Source organism: Gobio gobio (genome assembly GCF_949357685.1).
Source record: "Gobio gobio genome assembly, chromosome: 15".
In the NCBI taxonomy this organism is placed as follows: domain Eukaryota; kingdom Metazoa; phylum Chordata; class Actinopteri; order Cypriniformes; family Gobionidae; genus Gobio; species Gobio gobio.
Genome location: NC_137108.1, coordinates 37,708,461 through 37,729,647, shown reverse-complemented (window position 1 = coordinate 37,729,647; position 21,187 = coordinate 37,708,461). Strand labels below are relative to the sequence as shown.

Genomic DNA, 21,187 nt, shown 5'->3' with positions numbered 1-21,187 from the left:
CAACAATGTTAACATTAATGTTAATGTTTTTTATTGTATTTAGCCCTCAGGTATTCCTTACTAATTGCTCACACTCATACTCATGGATGGTCAAATGTGACCATACACCTTAACTATTTTTCAATTGAATAAATGTTCTATATTTTAGTTCAATAATATTTATTGAATATTTTGGTACTAAATACTATTTGTGCAATAATTATGTTCCATTAATGACCACTTAAAATATTTTTCTTCTAATATTTTTATTATTTATATTACAATTAGTATAGTAATTAAGGTTAAATTAGAGAATTCTTATTCAAAGAGGCAAATTAGAGTCATTTTGTGGCTCGAAAAATAATAATTTCCATTTGTAATGCCATGACCCACTGGTGCCTTTATGGCTCTTTAATCAATCTAATCTAGTTGCTCAAAAAAGTATTGCAGTTTTGCATTTGAATACATATTTAGATATGATCAAACACTAGATTTCTTTAAATGTCAAATTTTAAAATGTTAATAACGTACATATCCTTATTTCCTTATGTACAGTAGGCTATGAATTGATACTGAAATCGAAATCGATATATCGTCGTATACCGTCAGCCCCTCAACAACACCCCCCCCGATCTTCAAAGTTGGCAACCCTGATGTTGGTGCAATGTTACTTATAGTCAACAAAATATCTTTAGGAGACCATCAGAATACAGTGTAAGTGTATTCTCTTATGCTCACTTAGGCTGCGGTAGTTTGTATATGTTATATACACTTTTACCCGCGATCAGTGGTCAGACTGAAGAGACGTTTTTCTTTTTCACATGATATGTCCCCTTTAATTTTCAAAGTGATTGGTCAACAACAGTACACATACGTAGCATTGGGCACATAGCAGAGTCTTATCTACACAGCTGCAGCATCAACAGCAGGGCCGCCTGTCTGTCACAGCTTCACCAGACTGTGTTTGGAAGTCTTGCAGTGTTGTTGCCTAATATGGTGGTCTCTGCCTCACACTGTTGCTGCATCAGCTGTCCATAGACGGAGCCATATGGCTGTACCTGCTCATTTATGCTTGGCTCACTACATGTTTGTGTCCACCTAGCACAAGACCGAAGGAATTTTCACCATGTTTGTAGGTGTAAAATGAAGAGCCAGCAGGGTTCAGGACAACACTGGTCATATATCAAACTGTACAGTTATTCTATAAACTGCACTGGCCTGTATGACAGTTTGTATTTGGATAAATGGTCTTCTCAAACAGGACACGTTTTAAAGTATTTTTCATCCTCAACATGCAGGTTCCAAATCTGGTGTTTTTGGCCGTCAGTCCAGAAGAGAAGGAGTCATGGATCAATGCTTTAAATGCAGCGATCACCAGGGCCAAGAATCGCATATTGGATGAGGTAAGCTAGACAATCCTATGTCTTTGCATATTACAGTGCTGCCTACTATTATCTCTTTACCCACTATGATAAAAAAAAAGTTGCTAGCCAACGCCAGTATTTTTGATCATTTTCACAAAACTTTCACGGTTTTATTATAGCACTATGTTTTATTATAGCACTATTGATCAACACTTGAATGTGGGTTTCATAAAAAAAAAAAATTGGGCAAAAAGCTGACAAAATCATGTTTTTTTTCAAAGAAGAAGCATACGCAGTGCATTTATTGATTGTTTCTGCTTCTTTTCCCTCTGTGTTTTGATCTGGAGATTCTGTACTCTTTCAGAATGTGCATAATAGTGCCCCTTACCGTACAAAAATGAAAACATGGAAAGCTGGAAAATTCTGTCAATGGCAGGGAAAGAGTTAAGAAGTTTCAACCAGAGCACAAGTTAGCAATGCATTGACCATGCCATACTTCCATTTAGTGCGTTTCTTCACGTATGGTTAGGGATGTGAACAAGCTCCAGACCACAAGAAATAACTTTGCTGAATAATTCGCCCAACATCAATTGTGCTACAGGTATCAATGACAACTCCAACCGTGTGGTTTGTTGAAGAAATGTGTGCTATAGTTATAGTTGATTGACAATAGAGATTGGAATATCATAAAGTATGTATTCACCTAACAACCACCCAAAACACCCTATAGCAACCACATAGCAATGTGCTAATAACATTCTGAACACCTTTGTAAACACATAGTAATGCTCAGGCAACTACCCACAACACCCTAGAATGGTGGTTGCAAGGACTTTTTTTTTTACTTGGGCCAGTGAGCATTCACCTAGCAACCACCCAAAACAATGCCAGGCAACCACCCACAAGACCTTAGCAGTGATTAGCATGGGCAAGCGCCACTATTTTCTTCAAAAAATGTGAAAAACTGAAGACAGATTGTCATTCACAGGTCCTTGGAGAAGCCACTTTAATAAAAACTTCTAATTGCAAAGTTTCCTGCCGTCTCATTCCCTGATCTTTTCACAGTTTGTTTGCGAAAGGGATTTTCTCAATTTAAAAGCGGGTCTATAATCATGCTCGACACACAGTGGGAGAAAATGAATCACTCCACCAAAAATAGACGGCAGTCACGACTTTCAGCATTAAAGTGGCCATATCAGAGCCTATCTTCACCTTCAGCTTCCGCTAATGAACGAGATTCAATCTGGCCTAACCATCCATGCTGTCTGCTTTTTCCAGATCAACACATGACATGTCGTGGGGACCAGGTCATTGCTTAGGACCATAAACATACACGCAGGCAGTTGAGGACGCCTGACCGTGACACAGCACACTCAATGTACTAGAGTTTCACTTGAATAAATCAGGGAGAGCGTGTGCTTTCCCTTTCACATGCGAATGTGGTGTGATTCATACCCTACATCTAGCTGAGTTAAACAGGCGAGGTCTCCCATACCACTCAACAGGAGAGGAAACAGACTGAGTCAGCGCACGATAACAGCCGGTTATGTTGAGAATGCTTCTATTGAACCTTACTCACGACTGTTGTTATAGTCATTTAGTATATACTAGTTTAAAATTACAGAATGGTATCACATTAGTTCTTTTTAGGGTTGTCACGCCATACTACGACAAAATCTAACATCCTACCAAAGACAATATGAAATATTAGCAAATATTTCTGAAAATAAATAAATTAAAACAACAGAGGAAGAAAAAAAAAATGACCAAAAACAATTAAAAAAATAATTTTCATTTTGGAATGGGTAACCATTCAAGTTGATTCGATTCCAATTGACAAGCTTTCGATTCTATTTAATTTGTATGCATTTTGTTTAGAGGTTGAACTAATTTTTTAAAGTCGACATTTATGTGGTGAAAGTCGACATCGTCTAGTTGCTGATGACATCATTAATGGAGAACTTCGAGCTGAGACTCAAACACGGGTTGCCTTGTACACAGCTATGGCATTTGACACAGCGCTGCCCACAAGGCTATTGCTCCAGTTCTTTTGTCTTTGGGTCGTTATATTTCTCACATTTTTCGTCTCGTTCTAAATCATTAGTTTAGAACTGCGATTAAATTACGTGTACAATAAGCTGTTTAAAACGTGCAATTTTGAGCATCGGGATAGTATAATCAAACATATCTTATGGAGCGCTCTTGGAGTATGCATTTATTTGTAATTTTAATTGTTAAAAGTGGACTTCAAAGAGTTCTTATCCTGTTGCGTCCTCTATAGGCCATGAACAGCGACTAGTCGACGTCACGCTTAAAGGATTAGTTCACTTCAAAATGAAAATGTCCTGATATTTTACTCACCCACATCTCATCCAAGGTGTTTGTGTCTTTCTTTCTTCAGTCGAAAATAAATTACGTTTTTTGAGAAAAACATTTCAGGATTTTTCTCCACATAATAGACTTCAATGGCAACCAAAATGTTTAAGGTCCAAATCAATGCAGTTTCAAAGGGCTTCAGAGGCTCTTTGCAATCCCTGATGAGGAATAGAGTCTTATCTAGCGAAACGATGTCATTTTCAAAAAAAAATTATAAAAATGTATATACTTTTTAACCTAAATTGCTCATCTTGCGCTGCCGTGCAGCTCGCCACGGATTGTGTAATCACGCCGGAAAGGTCAAGCTAGACGTAGGCGGAAGTACCCCCCAAGCGAACTTGCGAGGACTAATACAAACACCCTTTACTGAAAACACTCCATCTTCAACTTCAAAATCGTCCAACTCGTTGGTTTACCTTTTTTTTGCTAAAGGATGTTTATATTAGTCTTCGCATGTGCACACAAGAGCAGAGCAAGATGAGCAATTTAGGTTAAAAAGTATATATATATATATATATATATATATATATATATATATATATATATAATTTTTTTTTTTTTTTTTTTTTTTAAATGACAGATCGTTTCGCTAGATAAGACCCTATGCCTCATCGGGGATTGCGAAGAGCCTCTGAAGCACTTAAAAGCCCTTTGAAACTGCATTCATTTGCACCTTTAACATTTTGGTTGCCATCGAAGTCTATGATGTGGAGAAAAATCCTGGAATGTTTTCCTAAAAAAAAAAAAAAGATTTATTTTCGACTGAAGAAAGAAAGACAAACATCTTGAATGAGATGGAGGTGAGTAAAATATCAGGAAATTTTCATTTTGAAATCAACTAATCCTTTAAAGCGTCATGGCAGAGCATTAAAGTCGACTAGTCTGTGCAACCCTTCATTTCGATAATAATTAATTTGTGATTATTTCACTTATAATTTAAACAGACATGTCATTTATTTGTGGTTGTGGAACTGAAAGCAGGTTCCACAGCAAGATGTGTCACTGATTCGACCGTCGTTTTGCACAATTTTTCATATATCAAATAAAAACAGATTAAAAGAGCGATCAATCTTGACATTTTAAGAATAAGTATCAGACGTATTCTTTTTTTGATCTGGATGGTTTGGTTTAGCTAAATTCAGTATATCAATGCACTGCTTATCTGTTGCCAAGCACTATGCTGCAAGTGTGGGAACTGTGTAGGCAGGTTTAGTGCCTACAGTAGGCAGCCTACTAGATAATGAGAATATGCATTCACTAGCCACAAACAACACCATGCACAAAATATATACTAGATCTTTAAGTATCCTGAGCTTAATTGTGCGAAACTCACCACCACAACTAGGGTACATGAGGCAATCACCATGCTGTTGCTAGATGAAGAAACAAGATGCTAGATGCTAAGAAACAAAAGGTAATCTTCTAAACAAATATGTTGTTTTGTTGTGTACCAACCCTCCCTTAGTCCATAAACCCTGACCAAACACAGTACAGATTAGACATACACTTCACTGGCCAACAAACACAAGCCATCTCGGAACACAAAGTCTCGGATGTTAGCAGCTTAAGCTTTCTCGTAAACAACAGAAGTGTGTTGACATGTTGTTATTTTTCAGTGTAACAAATTCTCAGATTATTCCCTCTAGCTTGTACAAGCATTTTGCCCAGAACTCAAACATTCATCCACTCTTCCAAATTGGTCGTGTGTCATTATTTGTACATCATAACAAACATATAATAAAGAGGCTCATTGATTGGCAGGTCAATATACTGCCCCTCGTCCAGCAGGATGGTGTGAAACATGTAGCTGCTGATAGTTTTCATGTGACTGATTTATTCAGTTGGGCTTTATTCCAGTGCTCTTTGTCTGAACCCTTTAGGTGACGGTGGAAGAGGACAGCTTGTTGGCCCATCCAACGCGCGACAGAGCTAAGATACCCCACACTCGCCGTCTGCCCACCCGCGGGCACATCATGGCTGTGGTAAGCAGTACATTTGCTCTGAATATCAACTCATTAAATGTGAACAGCCTGTTGGGAAAAGGCTGGAATGATACATATGATAGTATGTACTTTTTTTTTTCTAGTGACGAAATACTTTCTTCTTTATACTATGAGTTTTAATTTTTTCTACTTACAAAAACAAATATATACATATATACATTGCATTTATAATTCAAAATATACATATTACATTTATTATAATATATATTATAAAATAATTAAAATATATATATTTTTTTCATCAAATGTTTAACTTTCTTTACAAAAAGCTGAAAATTATACATAATTAAAATGACTTTTGCTGCAAAACGATGCATATATTGTAAAAGATTACTAAACGGTTTGTCATTTTAAACCCATTTTTGCTGATACAACCAAGACTATTACAATTCATAGTGAAAATTTGACATCCTTCTTGTTGAGCCCTGCTATTTAAAAACTCAGAGAACGTAAGCAGTGTGGAAATTCTTCTTCACCTTCAAATGTCATCACAATGAATCATTAGATTTTTGCAACAGAAAGACTTCTGTCTAAAATCTCCTCACCCTTTTCAGGCTTCTACCACAAACTCGGATGGCATGCTGACACTTGACCTCATCCAGGAAGAAGACGTCCTCACACCGCAGGGTCAGGACTCTCATGAGGATACCCTTGATAAAGCCGGCTCTCAGCGTACCCTAGATTCCCAGCGCTCCAACACGGACACCCTGAAGCTCTCAACATGTAACGAGACCCCCGGAAAGTCCCAGAGTCTGCCACGGAAAAGCGAGAGCGCCTTTGACTGGTCGGAAAACCATCGGACGCCCCAGCTCCGCAAAAAACCAACTACATCCGAGAAGAACCGCTGTGCTTCCATGGACGAGATCCTCACGCACTGCGAGACACGGGCCCTTCCACACTGCTCGACTTCAGCGCCGGTGCAGCCCATCGGCCAGCTCCAGGACCTCATCACCCAGAAGCTGGAGAGAACTCAAGAACTGCTGACAGAGGTGCGGGCACAGGGCAAGGGGAAGGGATCCCCAGCTGGAAAGAGCTCCAGCCCAGAAGGTCAACGGATGGAGGCGGAACGGCTTCTAGAGGAAGCAGCGTCCACTTGGGGGCAGGCACGTGACGTCCTTGAAGAAGTGAAAGAACTTAGAGCTTTATACAAGCAGCTCGACTCCGCCCCTTCCGCCACACTCAGTCCAACACAGAACGGCAAACTAAACAGCCCTCATTAAGCAAACCACCGGAAAAGCATGATGTGAGGACACACACAGAAAATCGTCTACGGTTTAATGCCGTCGTTTTTCAAAGGACTCTTCCTGTTCACTGCTTTAACATTGCTGGAATCAAATAACATGAGCTATACGTGTATGTATGAATTGTTAAAGAGCTTCCACTCCCTAATATCAGCGTCAGAGCAAAACCGGAGGACCGGAGGTTTTACCAAACACAAGCTGTTGCGCTATACCCTGCTGTATCATTTTTCACAGTGATGTCAACAGGGACAGTAAAAGCTCGGAGTCATCCCATCAGGGTAAGGCAGGGTGAGAAACACCAGACGGCGGTGATGTTGTTGTCATCACCAGCCTATCACAATGTGAATGTTTTCCTTCTGTTTCATAATACACTGGAGGAGCTTTGCTTCGAAATGTCTCAGACGCCCAGGTCTATTTTACCCCCGGGGTCATTTTTTGTATGTAATAATAATAATAATAATAATAATTCCCAGCACACTTGCTCTGCTGTTAACACAAACCAAGCTCATTATAAGATGCAATCAGGGTGCAGCCAAAGGCCATTGGCGGAAAGCTCACGGATAACGGAGCATGTAATGTGTCCGGCAGTGCTCTGTATCCCATCAGATGGGCTCTAATTGTGAACAAAGCCATGAACATGAACACAGATGACGTCTGGTGCCAGAGTTGCTGCGGAAAGTGGAGGAAGAAACAGCTGCCATTAAAAGACGAGACTCCATGCAGTAAAGGAAACGATTAATAATAATTACACATTTGCACTATGGAGAATGCTGTAAAACGAGAGTGACACTGGCAAGCTATCTTTTCAAACCTAAGAGGCAGAACAGACAATCTACTGTAGGCAGGGAAATATGGGTCGTGTAGCTCCAAGTCTTTACACCTAAGTGGTATTTCCGAAAATGTTGGTATCTTTCAAAATCAAATGCTGCCTTAGCATATTTTCATAAGGGCACATGCAAGCTGCATCAAACTCTTCAAAGACTCTGAACGCTTGTATATTTTGATTTACGAACAGTTCGCCTACAAGTTGCCTGCACCTCAAGAGAAGCTTTGGAAGCATGATTTTATTTTGCTTTGTTTGCAGGATTTTTATCTTTGGGGAACTATGCAAGGTTGCATGGGTGAATCTCACGAAACCGACGTGTCATATTTCACCCCAGAAATTACGTTTTGCTTAAAGGAAAATTAAGCTTGTTTTTCTATGGTTACTTTATTTTTATGACACATATACCCCTCAATATGTATCCCCTCCCTATTCTCATTACTGTAATGCAACAAATTGTCAAGCAAGTACGGTTGAACTTCCTTTTGCCATATTTGAGTGCTCTATGCATGTCCACTGATCAATGTTTATATGTGAATAAAAGCCTAAATTAAATCCGTTCATCATATAGAGCGATCGCGTCTCGTCAGAGGACTTGGATTAAACCGCTCGATTCATATGGATGTCTTTTACGATCTCTTTATGAACAATTGGACCATCAGTTTTGGGTGAATTGACGTTCAATGGAGGATTTCATTAAAAATATCTTAATTTGTAGACTGGGTAAACCCAGCCTGATCTGCCGGCGATTTGATTTTGCCCTGCAACTCAGTCTGGAAACCTGTACATTAATTTCTAATGCTTCTGTCACACTTTTGCGGGAACCAATCACAGACTGGCTTATCCACCTGACACGCTATTGGCGGGTTTAACACGATGACGATGAGCGATGGATTGATGCCCGTTGATCATACCACCATTCGTGGTCTGATTGGTTGAAGGACTATCCAATTGCGTACAGAGTCATTTAATTTATGCTCGTTTATCACGCCTCTTGCGCAGTAGAAAATACATAGCAGACTCCCCAGACCAATGTTAAATCTGTCTATCTTAAATTGAGCTTGGTCTGGTGATAGCCAGACAACTTAATTTGTGTTCTGAAGATAAATGATAGTCTTGACATGAGGGTGTGTAATTGATGATACAATTTTCACTTTTGCGTAAACTATCCCTTCAAACATCATAACATCCATTTATGCTGATAAAAAGCTTTAAAAATAACTTCACAATTTGAATATAATGAGAATTAATTACCAGAGAACAACTGAATTATAATAAGAACTTTGTAGGTATATGTGCATAATTGTCAAAGACAAAACGTCACAATTGAAAAAATAATAGTCTTATATAGTTCATAATTTTGTATTTTGGCGTGAAATGTGACTTGGGCATGTTTCATGAGATTCCCCCACATATAAGCTTGAAATAATCCACAGGCATCAGGATTCACTGGCAGAGTGCAGTACGATATTGCGTTAAACGACCAAAGGGTATGTCTTGCCAGTATAAAACACCTTGTTTTACAGTTAGTAGCTAAATAATGTGTTTGCACAATTCTATGGGTACAGGTCAACCTGTTCTGTTACGAAGACTTGATTATAAACAGTGTTATATTTTTTTGTACATTTTATTGTAAAGTGCTTTTTTGTAGAGAAAGACTTTTTTGAGGAGAGTTTTTGCTTTTAAAACGCTCGATTTAGAAAACCACTTCCCGGGAGACGCAACTCGACCGGACATTCCTCGCTTCTGGAATCTTGTCATAAAAAAAAACTGTAAATCTCCATTTCCAAAGGTAATAAAGCACAAAGCCTATGGCAGTCCTTAGCTTTTAAAAAAAGTACAGGTACATGATTCAGAGGTTTTATTCACCACCCCTCACATTTTAAGTTCTATTCCTATCATATTCTCGCCACACAGATGCCAAAGGTTTACTCGTATCTCAAACAGAGCAATGTTGTGTGATCTTTTCAGGTTTAATCAGATGAACTGGTTTTGTTTGGTCAGCTGGCTGTGTTATGATCTGATTTTTCTGACAGTGCCAGCGGAAGGTGAATCTAATTAACCGAGCATCTGTCAGGTAGCCAGGATCAGCAGGGCTCATATTAGATTACATCAAAACCAATCCTGACATCTTTCCTATATCCCACAGGTCCTGTCACATAGGATAACAGAAACCCAGCCAAATTACTCCTGTACTTTGATAGTCATGCATTAAATTGGTCATTTATGACACGTTTACTTTATGTTGACATCATACACCATGTGACTGGCTAGAGCTGATGTTTCCTTCATGCTTTTTTGAACTATTTATGTATGCCATAACATTGTTCATCCGTTTTTCTGAACTTGTGCAGATAAAATGTGAATGTGAATGAAGAGGAAAACCTCTCATTTGGTTCTTGACTGTGTTATTGTGGTCAGACTAGTAATTTTGCATAGGGATGTTGAATTTGTGTGAGATAGTGCGTCAGTGCTAGACTGCAACTGGAAAAAAGACTTATGCAATCAGAAAGGAACATATAATTGATTTTACCTACTTCAAATGACAGACTCTGGCTATTTTAAGGTTTGAAATGCACATTTATACAGAAGAAAATCTGAATGTTTTTTTTTTTCATCCTCACAAACACACTTTCTCAGATGGACATTTCATTACAAGCTGCTGGTAAACAACTCAGATACTCAATTGTCTTTTCTGCTCTTGCTGATCTCATTTATATGGAAAACTGTAAATCTCTGTGTACATTATTTCACGTTTCTGTAGCTAATTGTAAATGGGGGTCAGTTTGCAGTGAGCAGAACCCTGTAAGTGGGTGTTTGTAAGCTCAGGACCGGCGAATCTCTGATGTACTTGAGACACAACCACTTGTGCAATTAAAGTGATCCTCATGTAACGTCCCTGAATTCTGAGTGTTCATGTCATAACTACGGGGGACTTTTTTCCCCCGTCTCATTTAGAGGTTGATCGATTGATTGGTTTTGATCCATACCGATAGTTTTTCCTGATTGCGTCCATTGCTGGAGTGGCTTAGAAGGGTCCGCTGTTTATTATACCAGTAAAACTCTCCAGATTTTTTTACATTTAAATTGTATCTTTAGCGGTACAACGGCTTGTCACTGAGGCAGTACCCTTAAAAGAATATCTTTGTACCTTTTTTACACCTAAAAGGTTCATAGTAGTACCTATTGCTACTCCAAGGCACTAATATGGATCTTTTAAGGTTAAAAAGGGTACAAAGATTTGATTAGATACTGCCCCAGTCCCAAGCTGTTGTACCCCTACAATTTTTTCACATTTTTTTGAGAGTATGCAAGAGCAACCTCTAGAGGCAAAATAAAAACTATCACTGGCGCCTCGTGGAGTTTGTTTTGACGCCCGCACATTTAAAGCTAGTGACATGAGAAAGCAAACTATCGTCATGCAGCTGACAGAAACAAACAAATCAAAAACGCATTCGATTTCAGTTCTTTATCGTCATTGTAATACATATTTTGTTATTTTGATTAGATAATCATCAAGTGTTCTAAAATAGAAGCAAATAATGTGTGTGAGAGAGTATACATACAACATGCATATGTGTCTAATTTCAATACTATGGCCTTTGTGTAGATATTTGTAGATATGGCCATCTTTAAATATCTACACAAAGGCCATAGCACTGAAATTAGACATATGTATATTGTATGTATACTTTGGATTTATATGAAATGGTAACACTTTACAATAAGAGTCCATTGTAGCATTAACTAAGGTATTGTTTATTTGTTCATTTCAACATATATTTTTAAGTTTTATTTCTAAACATTAGTTAACACAATATGAACTAACATGAGGTATAATTATTATTAATTTTTTTTTATATTTTAAAAGTATTGTACATTTTCATGGTTCAGTACTGTACTAAAGTTCAGCACTATTTCATGCGTTATGTTTGTTCATTCAGTATCAATTTTTAAAACGATCGGTTATCGGCCAGCGTGGGCCAACCTAGTTATCGTTATCGGTAAAAAACACTATTGGTCGACCTCTAGTCTCATTTGCTATTAAATTAACAAGAATTGTTAATCAGAAATGAGCAGTTTTCATCTTATGCTGATAATCTCAAAATAGACAATGAATTGGCCTGGAAGGCATATCAGTCTATCACACTATAAGCAATCAATTTAATCCAAATGCTTATTTTCAATCCCTAAATAGATTCTTTATAGACTACTCTTCTTGTATTCAAGCCAACCTACAAAGGACTTTTTTTTTTAATGAATTATATATTAAATAAAAATGTAATTGAATGTTAATTTATTCTTTATTAATTAAATAATTAAATACTACTTGTAAATTAACCATAAATATTGAGTTACAACCACAGTACATGTGTGGTTTACACATTTACACTGAAATAAAGCAAGCAACAAGGAAAAGTCAATTGGTGCAAATACACTGTACTGAGGGAGCCGTAAGAACTAAACAAAACTCAGCAGATGCTGCGTGTGTCAAACCACATGTGGCCTGAAACACAAGCAGTCTGACAGACAGGAGACACTGATTGGCTATGAGCCAAGTAGGGTGTGTTGCCATGGCAGTATAGAAACGTTTCACCTGGTTAGGACTGTGTCAAGAGGTGTCAATGCATTCCTCACACCCCAAATGGAAATGAGAAGGTGTTACCAGGCTCTTCCTAATCAGGCCGTCTGTAGCTGTAGGATGAGCCCCAGGAGTGCTTCACCTCAGACTTGAATTTAAATAAACGTTAACTTAAATAATGATTAAAAAACAAGTTATTACTTAACTAAAAACAAGATTTTTTTTAATTTAGTCAAATTTGGTGAGTACTAAAATATCTAAAACGGAACCCCTGTGATGAAAATCAAGTTTTTAATGTTGTTTATATGTCTACGTGGTGTTTGCTTTTATTATTTTATGCTTTCAGCTTTTCAGTTTACTACAGTAACCAAAGTTACAGTAAAAGTTAATCATGTGGATCTGAGCTGGTGTGAGTGAGTGGAGGTGTGGATAATTAGCATATTCATGAATCCATGTATACTAAAGCCGCGTTTCCACCGCAGGAACTTTACCCAGGAACTAGGAACTTTGGGGTGGTACTCGGTGTGTTTCGACCGCAGGAACCAGGGTCTAAATGAAGTTCCGGGTAAATATTTCCCTCTCCAAACGGCCGTTGCTAGAGGTAGTACTTTTTCAAAGTTCCGGAAATTTCGGGGGTGGGACTTGGGCGCTGAACATGCTGATTGGTTGAGCTCCCGCAGCATTTTATTTCAACCAGCATTTTTAAAAGTCTTGCGAGGTTCGTTCAACATTCAGTAAATATCAGTCTTGCTCTTTCTGTCCGATGGCGCGCGTTGTCTCAGCAATCATACGGTCAATGTCCGTAATAGCTGATAATAACATACGTTGTCTTATTTTAAATCTAGTTTTACGAGCTTTCAGAATACACTTAAGTATCAGTGCTCGTCTCTTTTCCTCCGTTTTGTTAATTACATATTTTAGTAAACCACATAACTAGCAAAAGCAGCGCTGCTTGCATCTCCTCCATACTTGTTATTGTTGCAGACAGTGTCGCGCAAAAATGATGACTGTCCGTCGCTGACTGGGAGGAGCAGCCGCGCGCAGTCCCACGTCTCTAGACTAATTTGCCAAATCTTCACGGTGGAATTTCGGTGGAAACGGGGCTTAAATGAAGCAAGGGTGAAGCTACATTCAAGCTATTTTAAAGCTATTTTTCACAGGAAATGTTTAAATATGTAATATTGGTGATCAAAGAGTTTTAAGGGATTACATTTTTGACTAAAGGGTGACTTTAAATTATATAGACATTTAAAAACTAATAAAAATGGCAAAATAAAACTTTCTAAAAAACATCTAAAAATGAAAAATATAAAAAGACAATCCAAACGTATATTACTATGTCTAATATTAAAATAACACTGTCTCAGACAAATGTGACAATATGTCATGCTGTGCTGATGCATGTTGATTTTGCTCCTGTTATAGGTTTGTGAAAGCAGTTTACCGAAGTAAAATCCAGCTTAAACTAGTAGGTGTTTTTTGAAATATGGTAGCTGGTTTCTAGCTGGTCTAAACTGGCCCTTAGCAGGTTAATAGTTGCTCCAATAGCTGGTTGACAGCTAACATGTTCTAAAAACAGAATTTGAAGAGACTATAAGAAGTTAAAACAGAATTTACAGAGACTATAAGAAGTTATAAAATCTTCAGTTCCCAACATCACATTCAGAAAAACTGAAATACGGATCTGCTATTTGTGGTAACAAAATGCTTAGTGAACAATATCAGTGGACAAATTAATAATAAAGCCAATAGTATATCTTCATTTGTACAGTTTCACAACCAAAACCAGCACTTTGAAACTGGCAAGAAGGGTTTCCATGGAGACTTCCATGGGAAGGGATGCATTGGTGGTACCAAGCAATAATTAATCTCAAGGGTCCAGTAGGGCTGAACCCCACAGCTGTTGAGCTTGTCCATATGTTCCCATAAGACACTACAGGGGGGCTGTTGGAGGAGGACATCAACACACACACAGAGGAGATAACATCAGTGTCATTTTTTTTATGCTTTTTGTCTGATATAAGGGCTGTTTATAATTATATTATCTACGAAAAATTATTTGTGATCTTGAAAGATCAAATATGGACAGATATCCACTAACCTGTGACATCTGTCCTACAGAATTGAGCATTAATATAAAACCATAAGGTGGTAATGAATTAACGTAATTTGTTAAAATATTATATGAATGAGAACAAATTAGCTATAAAATGGTAAATTACAAAAAACAGCTCCCCCTTTCTGGAAGTAAAAGGTGGAGCTTGAAGGCCCAGCCACACCCTAATGTTTGGCTGGGTGTGCGTTGCATCCCAATGTCCATACTTTCCATCCTAATTATGTGATATTAGAATCTTTGCACCCTCTACTGCCCATTGCACTTTGGAGGAGGTTTAGGGTCAGAACTACAAACACAAATAAAAAGTGTTAAAAAACTACAAACATTGGCAGATGTGTGCGTCAGACATGTAACATTTTAGATTAAGGGGTTTGAGTAACTAATAAATCAACATGTAACCTGATGAACATATTTATTTAATCTTATCCATGTTATATTTCATCCTCACCAACAATGTGTGAGAAGAACTACTATAAAGATCAGTTTGACCATTAACTTTTAAATGCATAATTTTCCACAAGAATTTGGCTCCGTTGCAGTGAGCCCCACTTGCTGACAGGACGTCATATGCTTAATGTATTTTTCATACTTCTGTTTTTGTAAATCTATCTATGTGAAATGGAGGATAAGATGTATGAGGATACTTCCACATCATTAAATACATGTTATCTTTTATAGTACCGGACCATCATGTGATTTTGAGAGATGTTATAAAATAAATACATTGGCTGCTTAACAGGCAGCCTTATAAACATCCCTTTTTATATATGATCAAACAGGAAGATTGATGGTCTGTAAATGAGAAGGGTCAGCATTCAATCTTTGACAGCCAAATCTGTTGCTGTTTTCTAAACCAACAGTTTGTGGGCCCTGCAATGAGTTCAGTTTAGGTTATGCCCATAGACTGTAAAAAAAGGCACTTTGGTTATGCCTGGTTGACAACATTATTATTCATAGTATTCATGCAAAAGTATTATCATTCATACAGTTTAAGTACTTCATAGCTGTGCTACTTCAGAAAACAGAACAATTACCACTTGGACGCATGATGGGCAAGCTACAGAAAAAAATAATTAGCTAAAGTTAAAAACAATGACAGCTAGCAGATACTGCAACACACTGCCTGTTGTACTTCATATGTATTAGAATTAGAATAGTATGGAATATTAAAAATAACCGGCTGTAATTTGACCAAATTAATGTTATTACACATAGCCAATAAAATTAAAACCTGGGAAATAAACTAGTAGGCTACATTACCGATGCAGTGTGTCTGTGCTCTGAACGTAATCACATTGTATGGGAACGTCTTTCTACTTCTAACTTCGTGCTTTCGTGTAAGTTACTGCGTTCGTGTCTTGGCTTGAAATGTTTACCTGCAGTACATCAGGCTGCACGAGCTTGCAGCTGTTGTAGAACCTTTTTCATGGCTGGAAATTGGCAAACGCATTAGCAGATTGCAGGTTTAATTTTTTTTAAGCAAGACGCCGCTTCAAACGAATTAGTAGGTATACGAAAGGTAACGATGAAGACCGAAATGAATCATACAGTTTTGATATCCCGTGAACCCGATTCGTTTACAGCAATCGACTCTTAAGAATGAATCATTCGCGACTCGATTCAGATAATTTGATCACCAATGACAGATTCATTGAAATCAGTTCACTCGTAAAAGTGAATCATTCGCGAGTAGTTCTGCTAGCAGTCTAAAATATAAATATACCAATTATAACGTCCTGCCCAATATTCCACCTGGGACAGGGTTTTGTATATAAAATCGAATCTCTCAAATATTGCTACTTACTTTTGCTCCGCATTTTCAAGTTTTAGGATTGCCCAAGAAAGCAGTAGGCTATTTAATAAAACGACATGCATAAATTATATTTGTTTTACTGTTTTCTTATTTTGTCTGTTATTATATTATTTGTTTTCCTGTTTTCGTATATTGTCCACTAAACATTATTGGAAGCTTGAGAAAAACCAGAGGCTGTTTTAGCTAGCTCTGCATGAAATTCTAGTATTTAGCGCCATCTTGCGGAAAGATTCTTCCTTGACAGCCAACACAGGCATGCATTTAGCCATGGTTTTAGACACTTACAATTTTGATTTTACCTGATTATTTTTGATCAACACATTGAAAATTGTTTTTGAATACCTTGCATAACAGAATCCTTTCTTTGGGGCTAATGTACTTGGAACAAAGTGGACTCCATATGAAACCTGGGGCCTGTTTCAGAAAGGAGGTTCAACCAACTCTGAGTTTAAACCTGAACTCTGAGTTGACTTACTCTGAGATGGGAAACTCTGAGTTTTGGGTTTCAGAACAGCTGAATTGAGGTAGTTCAATCAACTCTGAGTAGTCTGACTCTGAGTTAAGCTCATGCACTCCAACTATGAAAAGCCACGATCAATGGAGCTCCGAAATTACGATTCACCATGGCAACAGCACCCAACAAAAAGATGTTTGCATACTTCCGGGTCAATACACAAGTATAATTCTTAATTATTTTAATTAAGTTAAATTTTCATGGTATCCAAAAGACAAACAAAGACTGTGACAGCAGCTAAAAATTTAAGAAAAAAAAAACAATTCAATCAGGAAAAGCTTTAAGCATAAAATGTTAATGGGTGTAGGTTTAATGACTTTACAAACATAAATATCATTCAGTGTCCAATGTGCAGCAGCTTTTCCCACATAGGGAAATTATACACTCATAGACATTGCTATTTGAGCAAATGGAGACACAAAAATATATATTTAATGTATTCTCTCATTCACTGCTATAAGAGTTAACCCAACTATGACGACTTCAGCTTCGGAAACCCAGAAATGTGAAAAGGGTCTATGCTCTTTCACATAATGAAATGTTCTCTGATCCCACCTGTTACATTTATTAATTAGAGTAACTTCTACTCAGGCCAGCCAAACTCCAGCGCCACTGACAGATGAAGAAGAGATGGAGGAAGAATATTAACATCCAACAGGAAAAAGAATAAAGTATTTGTAGGAAATAAAGATGACTATAAAAATGTAAATAAATGTATTTAACAGCTGTGGTGGTGGTTATGGCATATATCTCGTACTACCATCTGGCAGCATCCTTCAATTCAATACAATAATCCGTTTTCAGAAAGTGTGATGATGGGAATATGAGTGTCATCAATGAGTCCAACCACTGTAAATCCTAAAGGAAATTTAAATTATTAGGTTACTTCTAGAGGTTTATCAAGTGAACGTCAGGATCAAAAGGACATGCCATTTTTGTCACTTTGACAGTGTCCTCATGATGAAAATATGAGCAATGAATGAATGTTCCTGCAAAGAATGCTTTTCTTACTTTGTATTTTTGTCAAGTGGCAGATAATTTAATTTTAATTTAATTTAATACCCTGGTAACTGACTCTGAGTATAAGTGACCTCTCTTTTAGAAACCGGCTTGATTTACCCTGCTTTCTCGGGTTTGACATACCTCCCATTCTGAAACAGAAAACCCAGAGTTTCCCTTATTTCAGGGTTAACCTACTCAGAGTTTTCACTTAACCTCCTTTCTGAAACGGGCCCCTGTTCAGTCAGCATGCTAGTTTTGGTTGTTTGCAGCTAGGCCTATTTAAATGGTATCTATCACAGCCTAAAGTCATTGTTGGCAAGGGAAAGTGGTAACTTCAATATATTTGTCAGAACTTGTCCCGAAACAGGTTCACTGTGTAACTGCTCACAGCTATGAAACTTGAAAAGCAAATTGCTCGTTTTGTGGTGAACAATCCATCCGTGCAAGTCAATCCGCTTCAAAAAATTATTTGGCTTCGTAATCTTTAATCAAAATCTGAAAATGCTCCTCCCCTCTACATTGGTGGGCCTTTTTTGATGACGTCTCTTTGACGGCTTGGGCTTCGACGCCGACATGCCATCATTAAACACGCCCATTCAACTGACAGTCTGCTGCCCGCGAACAGAGATGAGGAGGAGGTGCGTTTTTTGAATGAAACGCCTATGTTTCTATATCCAATCAGGTTACCGGGAGGAAAAAACAAACCACGCCCTCTGTTCTGCTCATTTAGTATTCCGTTTCTCTCGTAAATACGTCAAATCACTGAAATAAAGTCGGTTGCAACTTCCGGTTCACTGGGACTTTAAAGGGTTAGTTCACCCAAAAATGAAAATTCTGTCATTAATTACTCACCCTTATGTCGTTCGAGACCCGTAAGACCTCCGTTCATATTCGGAACACAAATGAAGATATTTTTGTTGAAAGCTGATGGCTGAGAAAGGCTTCAGATAGGCCTCCATTGGCATTCAGTACACTTATACTCCCAAGACCGATAAAAGGCACTTAAAATGTCGTTACAAAGTCCATCTCACCACAGTGACTCTACAATAATCTTACGATGCGACGACAATAGTTTTTGTGCGCAAAAAAAATCAAAATAACACCTTTTTCCAACTTGTTATTGCCTTCCGCGTGTGCCTCCACGACGCATGCGCGAGAATATGATGTAGCGCCGGGGTTTGGGAATCCATGAAATGCACACTCTAACCCCATTTTGAGAACTACGCCGAGACCTAAAGCACGATCAATGTAGAATCCAACAGCTGAGATACGCGCGTCTTCGTCTGATTGTAAACAAATCACTTCTGGGTCATCTGTCCGAACGCCGGATCTGCGTCATATTCTCGCGCATGCGTCGTGGAGGCACACACGGAAGGCAGTAACAAGTTGGAAAAAGGTGTTATTTTGATTTTTTTTGCGCACAAAAACTATTGTCGTCGCATCGTAAGATTATTGTAGAGTCACTGTGGTGAGATGGACTTTGTAACGATGTTTTGAGTGCCTTTTATCCGTCTTGGGAGTATAAGTGTACTGAATGCCAATGGAGGCCTGTCTGAAGCCTTTCTCAGCCATCAGCTTTCAACAAAAATATCTTCATTTGTGTTCCGAATATGAACGGAGGTCTTACGGGTCTCGAACGACGTGAGGGTGAGTAATTAATGACAGAATTTTCATTTTTGGGTGAACTAACCCTTAAACAATAATGTTAATGTTTTTCTTGTATTTAGCCCTCAGGTATTCCTTACTAATTGGTCACACTCATACTGGTGGTCAAATGTGACCATACACCTGAACTATTTTTCAATTAAATAAATGTTCTATATTTTAGTTTAATAATATTTATTGAATATTTTGATCTTTTGGTACTAAATAGGCCTACTATTTGTGCAATAATGACCATTCAATGAATTAAATTATTTTTATTCAAATATTTTTCTTATTTATATTACAATTAGTGTAGTAATTAAGGTTAACATAGAGAATTCCAATGCAAAGAGGCAAATTAGTGATTATGTGGCTGGAAAAATAATAATTTTCATTTGTAATGCCATGGTTTGCCCAGTATAGGTGCCTATATGGCTCTTTAATAAACATACATGTATCTAATCTAGTTGCTCAAAAAAGTAGTGCAGATCATAACTTCTTAATTATTTTTAGGTTTTGCATTTGAATACATATTTAGATATGATCAAACACTAGATTTCTTTAAATGTGAAATTTTAAAACGTTAATAACTTACACCCTAATATTTTTAATGATACTTATATAAGCACTCACAAGTGAATATTAATGAATGCAAGCAAATATAATTTAACCCAAGAAAAGTTTAAAATAGTGCTAAAAAGACAAACTTATTTTGCCTTATATGTACAGTTGGCTATATACATAGAAATTGATAATGAATCAAGATCGAAATCGATATTTGTGCCACTCACAAACCCCAAATACACCCCCCCCCCTCCTATACCCCCCAACCCCCGCCACCACAAATTGGTTTCTAATCTGTGGGAAACACTGCCACTCTTTCACTTCAGCACATGCTCATATAGATAGCAAGACAAAAAGCACTAATTTCTCCCGTCTCCTCCACCATGTTCACACGGCTGCTCTGTCGGTGGGTGACTGAGGCTTTGCTGCTGCCCCTGAACTGGGTAAGTACAAACCTGTCACAGATATATGTGCATATTATAGGATGCCATTGTGTCTAATACATTTCTTATGCACAGCAAAATATTATAAATGTATAAATATATTTTTTTTTCAAAAACTTCTAAAAATGAAAAATATAAAAAGACAATCCAAACGTATAATAGTATGTCTAATATTAAAATAACACTGTCTCAGACAAATGTGACAATATGTCATGCTGTGCTGATGCATGTTGATTTTGCTCCTGTTATAGGTTTGTGAAAGCAGTTTACCGAATTAAAATCCAACTAGTAGCTGTTTTTTGAAATATGGTAGCTGGTTTCTAGCTGGTCTAAACTGGCCCTTAGCAGGTTAATAGTTGCTCCAATAGCTGGTTGACAGCTAACATGTTCTAAAAGAAGTGTCACTAATTGACGTCCAGCTCCCCCATTCTGGACGTAAAAGGTGGAGCTTGGAGGCCCAGCCACACCCTAACCCTACTTATAATAACCCTATCTCTCCCTGCGTAATAGTATGTGATATTAGAATCTGTGCACCCTCTACTGCCCATTGCACTTTGGAGGAGGTTTAGGGTCAGAACTACAAACACAAATAAAAAGTGTTAAAAAACTACAAACATGGCGGATGTGTGCATCAGACAGTTAACATTTTAGATTAAGGGCTTTGAGTAACTAATAATCAACATGTAACCTCATAAAAATATTTATTTAATCTTATCCATGTTA

The 21,187-nt window shown here is 37.7% G+C and overlaps 1 protein-coding gene across 2 annotated transcripts in view; it reads left to right on the top strand.

Annotated features, from left to right (window-relative positions):
• plekho1b (pleckstrin homology domain containing, family O member 1b) overlaps window positions 1-10,688 on the top strand; it is a 29,579-nt gene extending 18,891 nt beyond the window's left edge. The window contains exons 4-6 of one of the 2 annotated variants that reach the window (XM_079836543.1): window positions 1,278-1,382; window positions 5,600-5,701; window positions 6,277-10,688. In XM_079836543.1, the coding sequence (XP_079692669.1) occupies window positions 1,278-1,382; window positions 5,600-5,701; window positions 6,277-6,942 (873 nt within the window). In that variant the 3' untranslated portion in view covers window positions 6,943-10,688. The remainder of the gene's footprint in view (window positions 1-1,277; window positions 1,383-5,599; window positions 5,702-6,276) is intronic. The other variant, XM_079836542.1, reaches the window with a different exon arrangement.
• The last annotated feature ends 10,499 nt before the right edge of the window (window positions 10,689-21,187 follow it).